The sequence below is a fragment of the Accipiter gentilis genome, chromosome W, assembly GCF_929443795.1.
Source record: "Accipiter gentilis chromosome W, bAccGen1.1, whole genome shotgun sequence".
Lineage (NCBI taxonomy): Eukaryota > Metazoa > Chordata > Aves > Accipitriformes > Accipitridae > Astur > Astur gentilis.
Window position 1 is genome coordinate 39,328,551 of NC_064918.1, and position 9,571 is coordinate 39,338,121.

General features: G+C 44.8%; 1 protein-coding gene across 1 annotated transcript in view; it reads left to right on the plus strand.

Annotated features, from left to right (window-relative positions):
* Nucleotides 1-9,083, plus strand: part of LOC126035229 (uncharacterized) — a 57,719-nt gene extending 48,636 nt beyond the window's left edge. Inside the window, exon 2 of the mRNA XM_049793468.1 lies at nt 8,985-9,083. Coding sequence (XP_049649425.1) covers nt 8,985-9,008 — 24 coding nt within the window. The 3' untranslated portion in view covers nt 9,009-9,083. The remainder of the gene's footprint in view (nt 1-8,984) is intronic.
* The last annotated feature ends 488 nt before the right edge of the window (nt 9,084-9,571 follow it).

The following is a 9,571-nucleotide window of genomic DNA, read 5'->3' on the forward strand; positions in this document are numbered from 1 at the left end:
GAAGAAGAAGAGGTAGATAAGACCCTTGAAGAAGTAAAGGACCACCAGAGACAGATCTGAGCCTGCACAAGATGACATAAACATTTTAGAACTGCTGACACAAGCTTTTGAACTAACCCCGCCCCAACTTATACATATGTATATTTTGTATTGTGTAACCCTATGAATATGTATGCCCTGGTGTAATAAATATCTGGCTGCTTACTGAGACGGTGTGCAAGCTTTGAGGAGAAATCCCCTTGCACCCAGCGCCGGAATGAACATGCCTGCTTTATAACTCACTCTCCGAGTTGTAAAGTTTGTTCCGTGTGTCAGTACCATCTACGGGTATCACTAGGTAACTGCAAGAAGAGCAACAGCGAACAGCACACATGAAAATTAATTACAAATGGTGTATTGGGTCTGGCTGAGATGGAGTTAATACTCCCCATAGCAGCCCTGGTAGTGCTGTGCTCTGCATTGGTAGCTAGAAAGGTGTTGAAAACACACCAGTGTTTTGGCTACTTCTGAGCAGTGCTGGCACAGCATCAAGGCTGTCTCTCCAACATTTTTTGCCCCCCCTCAATGGCAGGCTGGGGCTGGGCAAGGTCTTGGGAGGGGTCATAACCAGGACAGCTGACCTAAACTAACCAAACAGATATTCCATACCATATGACGTCAGCTCAACTATAAAAGCTAAGTAAAGGGAGACAGAAGGGGGGCATTTTTTTGTCTTCCAGAGCAACCACTACGCATACTGAAGCCCTGCTTCCCAGGAAGTGGCCAGACATCGCCTGCTGATGGGAAGTAGAGAATAACATCATTTGTTTTCCTTTGCTTTCATGCACGACCTTTGCTATCACTTTATTAAACTGTCCTTTTCTTGATCCACGAGCCTTTTGTTATATTTTCTTCCATCTGTCCAGCTGAGGAGGGGGAGTGATAGAGCGTCTTTGGTGGGCATCTGGTGCCCAGCCAGGGTCAACCTACCACAGTGCTACCGAGAAATGAAGACCTAAGAAGACATGCAGGTTGAAGACCTAACCACTGGAAAGGATAAATTTCGATTCAGCTCAAAGGTTGGTTAATGGTATAACATGAATAACTTCATCTGAAGTATTATGCTGATTTCAATAAGCCTTATTTCCATATTTCTAATGTAAAACTCTTGCATCATCCTTTAAAACATCCAGAGAACATCTAGAGGAGCAGGTGACCTTATCTTGTCCAGACACTGTTATATTCCTTTTCTTGAATATATCTTGGGATTGACATATGTATCTGTTGCGGAGGATCCACAGGGGACATCACACACAGACCAATGTGATCAAGTGAAGTCCATTTACTACAACGTTTGACACAGTTATATACCTTATGCGCTTGTGCACGCGCCTTATACAATACTCTAATTGGTACAATACCCCGGTTCACGCGACATTATCTTACCCTCTATTGGCTGTGCAAGCTTCTTCACGAGGTGTCCAGTAGTTACTTATCTCATTCTTTGGCATCCAGGAGTTGCTTTTTCCCAGCATACAAGGACACAGCATCCTTGTCTGCTCCAGCACTTTGTAAACTTATGCTTCGTTCCCACCTAATGGCTGGATTGCTCACATGCCCTCGCCCAGCCAAGAAATCCTCAACATGTATCCAGTTTTCCCATCCATAGACTACAGCATTCGTGACTGAACCTGCATTAAAGTAGATGAACAGTAACCTCTTGATGAGATGATCTGCAGTGGCTGAGAGATTACAGTTCAATAAAACTCTCTGAATATCTTTCAGATGTCATGGGTGACTGACTCCTGTTTTATGTGAACAGTGGAATCTGTGGTTTTGGTTTGGGTTGATTTTTAGATATTGTCTGTAAGAATACATCTGTACTAAAACCAGCATTTGTTTCAGCTCATGTAGATTCATACTACCTGAATATTACTAGTCAAAGTCCACCAAGGAAAGCAAATAAGCATGGAAGTGAAGCTATAAAACTAAACCTATTTGGGGCTTTTTTTTTTTTTTTTTTTTTTTTGTCAAATCAAATGAAGAGTGTAAGATTTTGCCTAGATCCTATGGAGAAAACACAGCTCTGCAAACATATTTGTTCCAAATAGAAAGAGATTCATAAGCTTTAAAGAACCTGATCTGAGTTTTGCATTGCAACCCCCCTTAACAAGCTGTCTCTTGAAGGAAAACTGCATGCAGGACTATTAGTGAGAGCATAGCTGGTAGATAGGTAGAAGCAATTATTCCCATCAGCTCAGCTTTGCAGCCCCCCTACAGTATTGTCCCTGTTGGGCCCCCAGTGCAAGAGACACATTGAGAAACCAACAGAAACCCCAGTGAAGGGCCACTACACTGGAACCATGCCATGCAAGGAGAGGCCAAGGGAGTTAGGCTTGCTTAGACCAAAGAGGAGAGGGCCAAGGAGGGACCTCACTGTTGTCTTCAGCTACTGAACAGGTAGTTATAGGAATGACTAAGCCAGATTCTTCTTAGAGGTGCACAGGGAGAGCAAAGGGCAATAGTCACATGTTGCAACAAGGTAAACCAAAACAATTTTCACAGTGAATGTGGTTAGGCACTGTGCCGTATATTGTGGTTTACGTAATTGAATTTAAAAGCAATGTCAGGTAGCTAATTATTTATATTTTACCCTATAAGAAGACAACTGTTGACACTTAAATACTCAAGGGCTAATCACCTTTAAAAACAATCATAGCCTTTTGTTCTATTAAAGGGAATGGAAATAAATAAATACAAATATAGGCTGCTAAATTGGGAATGCAGCTAAAGACACTTGCTAAAAATGAGTCAGGCTCTTCTGAAATGAGCACATAAAAATAATTTTCTGAGCAGATATTAACTTCTTGCTCAATGTGAGTTAGGATAAATAGAATAGTGGAAAGTTTGTAGGCTGGCTCTTGGAATATGAAACTTAGGCCCTCCTCTTCAGACTCTCCCTCCCTCTTCAGGCACCTTGAAAGCACTCCACATATAATTTATGAATTACATTTTATTTCCTCCCACTCTTCCAAAGTGTTTTGAAAAGCTAGAATGACGGCTGAGTACATCTCAGTAACTTAAGCATTATTTCGATATAATAACTATCGCCCCCAATTAAAGTCTTCTCCCCAAAATTAAAAAAAAAAAAAAGAAGAGAAAATTTAGAGTTAAAAATCAAAAAAAATCCACGCATCTTGATGGATGTGTGCACACTTTTAGACAACCTTGACTGTACATTGCAGTAACTGCTTAGCAAAACCATGTGGTTGAGATTACTGCTCAATACTTTCTACATTCAGATTAGATGTGACTGAGTTAAAAAGGAATAATCAATATTTTGATGTATCTAAAATTTGCTCCAAATTTTAATACAAATTCTTGAAGAGTTTTACTTCCTACTTACCTCCCCCTCCCAATTTATGTTTTTTCAGCAAATTTACTATTAATAAAAATAATCATTCTTCTATACAGTTAGGTTTTACAGAGTATAAACCTTAGATGCAAACCATTTGAGGTGCACAGGTTATATGAACTGAACCCTGTGGTGCCCCCTCAATACAGTTAGCTATAAGACTAGAAAACAGCATGTCCTGGTTTCAGCTGGGATAGAGTTAACTGTCTTCCTAGTAGCTGGTACAGTGCTATGTTTTGAGTTCAGTATGAGAAGAATGTTGATAACACTGATGTTTTCAGTTGTTGCTCAGTAGTGTTTAGACTATAGTCAAGGATTTTTCAGCTTCTCATGCCCAGCCAGCAAGAAAGCTGGAGGGGCACAAGAAGTTGGCACAGGACACAGCCAGGGCACCTGACCCAAACTGGCCAACGGTGTATTCCATACCATGTGATGTCCCATCTACTATAGAAACTGGGAAGTGGGGGCTGGGATTTGCTGCTCGGGGACTAGCTGGGTGTTGGTCGGTGGGTGGTGAGCAATTGCCCTGTGCATCATTTGTACATTCCAATCCTTTTATTACAACTGTTGTCATTTTATTAGTGTTATCATTATCATTATTAGTTTCTTCTTTTCTGTTCTATTAAACCGTTCTTATCTCAACCCATGAGTTTTACTTCTTTTTCCCCGATTTTCTCCCCCATCCCACTGGATGGGGGGGAGTGAGTGAGTGGCTGCGTGGTGCTTAGTTGCTGGCTGGGGTTAAACCATGACACAGCAGCAGTCACACACCACTAACCATTGGGCTATTGTGTCAGTCAAAATATGATAACAAACAAACAACCTACTAAAGAAGCATTGAAAAATTACTTTCATTTATATTTTTAACCCTCTGATACACTAGGATTTAATAGCAGGCATGTGATATCAGACAAAATCATGCCCTCTGTAAAGAACTTCCCCATAATTACTCAGTGTATGTGTGCAAAATTACCACTTGTTTTCCCTTTTCCTATGCCCTGTATTTCAGATGGTCAGCATGTTTATTCGAAAAGGTGCTGACCATGAATTGTTATGAAAAGCAATGTGTTTGATCCTATTCCCCTTCAGTTCAGACTGTGTCTCATTTTGGAATTGTTATTACTCTGTCCAGTATTCTGCAATATTTGCTTAAAGAGAGTTGATATTTCCAGCCAATTTGTCTGAATTTGTGGCTCTTCATAAGAAATTAGCCCAATTTCCACTGTATATAATGAATGCCAAATATAACAGATGTTATCTCTTGTAACCCTGATACTTTCTTTGCCACACTGTCATGCAGGTGTTAAATGTAATATGAGACATCTGAAAAAAGACATATGTCAGAAAAATACAGCAAAACATGAACTATCCAGAGTACTTGGAACATGTGTGAGCATTTGTCATAGTTGGTGTCGTAGTTTCAGCCCAGCCCGTAACAAAGGACCACGCAGCCGCTCGCTCACTCCTCCCGCCCCCCTCCGGTGGGATAGGGAGGAGATGGAGGAGAGAAAAGAAAAAAACTTGGAACCTCGAGGGTGGAGATAGAGGCAGTTTACTGGGACAACACACACACAAAAAAAGAGAAGTTACAACAACAATGGTACTAATGAAAAAGTATACAAAAAGAGTGATGCACAGTGCAACTGCTCACCACCCTGGACCCGACACTCTGCCACTTCCCCCATCGAAAGTCAAGAGCACACCCCCCCACACCCCCCTCCGCTCCCCTTTATATACTGAGCATGATGTCACATGGTATGGAATAGCTCCTTGGCTAGTTCAGGTCAGCTGCCCCGGCTATGCCCCCACCTCCCAGGTTCCTGTAAAAATTAACTCTATCCCAGCTGAACCCAGGACATTATCCACCCCTTATTCTATATCATCTACATCATGCCCAGATCCTACATTTTCCAATCAACCACTACCACTTTCTTTGTCTTATATATAAGTATATGGACACCTCCCCCCCCACACACACAAATAGTATTCCTTTAGTCTATGGGCTATCCCTCTAATGTGTCCATCAATTTTATTTAATCCATGACTTTGGGGCTCCATCTGTTATAACAGTTCTTCAGTATAAGCGAGATGGTGTGAGGTGTTGGGTTGTTGTATGCTGCCTCTGGAACTTGTGGCCAGTACATTTGCTGCAAACCACACCTTTAGTCTGCAGGTCGAAGATGTTGATCTTGAGGAAATTGCTGGGTGCCAGTTCAAGTTCCATCACTGTTGTACTTGGCTCAGTTTCAAAGTCCATCCTGCAGTCATTTGGGTAATTCTTACAGTAATACCCTTGATATGGCATATAGACACTATAGATACAATGACATGCATTGGCAGGTTATTTAGCAGTTAAATATCATACAGCCCAATTCACTGGCTATTCTCTCCCAAAATCAAATCTCCCTGAGGTACACATCAAACTTCCCCATCCTTCTGCATCACCCACCAGGTGTACCCAGGTCCTTGAGCAAAAACAACCCCTTGAATGGGTTTGCCTCTACTTGAGGGAGGACTAACCCAGATACCTCATGCGCACTGCAGGGACTTTATCCCCTTCTACAGTATGTGGAATTCTTGGATGGGCGGGGCCAGCCTGATTGGCAGATCCTCTAGTATTAACTAACCAGGTGGCTTTTGTTAGATGTGTATCCCAATGTTTGAAATTTCCACCCCCCATCGCTCTCAATGTAGTTTTCAGCAGTCCATTGTATCGTTCGATTTTTCCGGAGGCCGGTGCGTGATAAGGGATGTGATATACCCACTCAATGCCATGTTCTTTGGCCCAGGTGTCTACGAGGTTGTTTCGGAAGTGAGTCCCATTATCCGACTCGATTCTTTCTGGGGTGCCGTGTTGCCATAAAACTTTCTCTTCAACGCCCAGGATAATGTTCTGGGCAGTGGCATGGGACACAGGATATGTTTCCAGCCATCCAGTGGTTGCTTCCACCATTGTAAGCACATGACGCTTGCCTTGGCATGTTCGTGGGAGTGTGATATAGTCAATCTGCCAGGCCTCCCATCGTTTATATTTCAGCCATCGCCCTCCATACCACAGGGGTTTTTGCCGCTTGGCTTGCTTAATTGCAACATATGTTTCACATTCGTGGATGACCTGTGCCATAGTGTCCATGGTCAAGTCCACCCCTCGATCTCGAGCCCATCTATATGTTGCATCTCTTCCCTGATGGCCTGAGGTATCGTGGGCCCACTGAGCCATAAATAGCTCACCCCTACGTTGCCAGTCCAGGTCCACCTGAGACACTTCAATCTTGGCGGCCTGATCTGCCTGCTGGTTGTTTTGATGTTCTTCAGTGGCCTGACTCTTGGGTACGTGAGCATCTACGTGATGTAGTTTTACCACTAGCTTCTCTATCCGAACAGCGATATCTTGCCACAGTGCGGCAGCCCAGATGGGTTTACCTCTGCGCTGCCAGTTGCCCTTCTTCCATTGCTGTAGCCACCCCCACAGGGCATTTGCCACCATCCATGAGTCAGTATAGAGATAGAGCACTGGCCACTTTTCTCTTTCAGCAATGTCTAACGCTAGCTGGATGGCTTTCACCTCTGCTAACTGACTCAATTCGCCTTCTCCTTCAGCAGTTTCTGCGACTTCTCGTATAGGACTCCATACAGCAGCCTTCCTCCTTCAGTGCTTTCCCACAATGCGACAGGACCCATCAGTGAAGAGGGCATATTGCCTCTCATTTTCTGGCAGTTTATTATAGAGCGGGGCCTCTTCAGCCCGTGTCACCTCCTCCTCTGGCAACATTCCAAAATCTTTGCCTTCTGGCCAGTCCATGATAACTTCTAAAATTCCTGGGCAACTGGGGTTTCCTATGGGAGCCCGTTGTGTGATCAGTGCAATCCACTTACTCCACGTGGCGTCAGTCGCGTGATCTGTAGAGGAGACGCTCCCTTTGAACATCCAGCCCAGCACTGGCAGTCGGGGTGCTAAGAGGAGCTGTGTCTCAGTACCAACCACTTCTGAGGCGGCTTGAACTCCTTCATATGCTGCCAAGATCTCTTTTTCAGTTGGAGTATAGCGATCCTCGGATCCCCGATATCCCCGACTCCAAAACCCCAGAGGTCGGCCTCGGGTCTCCCCAGGTGCTCTCTGCCAAAGGCTCCAGGTAGGGCCATTCTCCCCAGCTGCAGTGTAGAGCATATTTTTAATATCTTGTCCTATCCGGACTGGCCCAAGAGCTACTGCGTGAACAATCTCCTGCTTAATCTGTTCAAAGGCTTGTCGTTGCTCAGGCCCCCATTTAAAATCATTCTTCTTCCGAGTAACTTGGTAGAGAGGGCTTACAATTTGACTGTAATTTGGAATATGCATTCTCCAAAAACCCACAACACCTAAGAAAGCCTGTGTTTCCTTTTTATTAGTCGGTGAGGACATAGCTGCTAATTGTTGATCACGTCAGCAGGGATCTGACGATGCCCATCTTGCCATTTTACTCCTAAGAACTGGATCTCCTGCGCAGGTCCCTTGACCTTACTTTCTTTTATGGCAAAACCAGCCTTCAAAAGGATTTGCATTATTTTCTTCCCTTTCTCAAAAACTTCTTCTGCCGTGTTGCCCCATACGATGATGTCATCAATATATTGCAGGTGGTCTGGAGCTTCACCTTTTTCTAGTGCAGCCTGGATCAGTCCATGGCAAATGGTGGGGCTGTGTTTCCACCCCTGGGGCAGTCGATTCCAGGTGTACTGGACGCCCCTCCAAGTGAAAGCAAACTGAGGCCTGCACTCCCCTGCCAAAGGAATGGAGATAAATGCATTAGCAATGTCAATTGTGGCATACCACTTAGCTGCCTTTGATTCCAGTTCATATTGAAGCTCTAACATATCCGGTACAGCAGCGCTCAGTGGTGGCGTGACTTCATTCAGCCCACGATAATCTACTGATAGTCTCCATTCCCCATCAGATTTCTGCACGGGCCATATGGGACTATTAAAGGGTGAGTCTTGCTGATCACTCCTTGGCTCTCCAATTGGCAAATCAGCTTATGGATGGGGATCAGGGAGTCTCAGTTGGTGCGATATTGCTGCCAGTGCACCGTCGTGGTAGCAATTGGCACCTGTTGTTCTTCAACCTTCAGCAACCCCACAACCGAAGGGTCTTGGGAGAGACCTGGCAGGGTAGACAGCTGTTCAGTCTCCTCCGTCTCCAATGCAGCTATACCAAAGGCCCAACGGTACCCTTTTGGGTCCTTGAAATACCCCCTCCTGAGATAATCTATACCAAGGATGCACGGGGCCTCTGGGCCAGTCGCAATGGGGTGTTTATGCCACTCATTCCCGGTTAGACTCATTTCAGCTTCCAATACAGTTAGCTTTTAGGATCCCCCTGTCACACCAGAGATACAGATGGGTTCTGCCCCTTTAGAACTTGATGGCATTAGGGTACATTGTGCACCATTGTCCACTAGACCCTTATATTCCTGTGGGTCTGATGTGCCAGGCCATCGAATCCACACTGTCCAGTAGACTCACTTGTCCCTCTCCTCCACCTGGCTGGAGGCAGGGCCCCTCTAATCCTGGTTAGAATATCCGTTACTCACTTTCTGCACACGTGAATCAGAAGTCCCTTCAAGGGGATCAGAAATGAGATCAGCCCATCTACTGCGTCTGGGGGACTGCTCACGGGAAACTGGAGCAGCAGTTTTCCAAGAAGAATTCTCTTTTCTGGTTGCTTTTTCTCACAACTCCCATACCTGTGCATCCAAGACTTAGGTAGGTTTTCCATCCCACTTCCTCATGTCCTCTCCATGGTCATGCAGGTAAAACCACAGGTTAGCCCGTCGAGTGTACTTTCTCTCTCCTCTCTCTTGGGCAGAGGAACGCTTACTCCCAATAACTGCGATGCGGGCCTGTACAGGTGAGGAGGAGGACAGATCCACTTTGAATTGCTGGAACTCTCGGGACAACTCCTCTACAGCTGAGACACAGGCCCATAGGGAGGAAGAGAGACTTCCTTCGTATTGCCTGAGTTGGACAGCCAATTCATCCACCGTTTGTCCATAGCCTTCTCTCCAGGACATCACTGCCAACGAGTTGGCATAGGTTGGTGGTGCACTTCGTAGAAACTTCCGCCACATGGGTTGTGTGCATTGGATTTCATCTGGATCTGTGGGTGACTGCGCATTTTCTGGATCATTGTAAATCACCTCC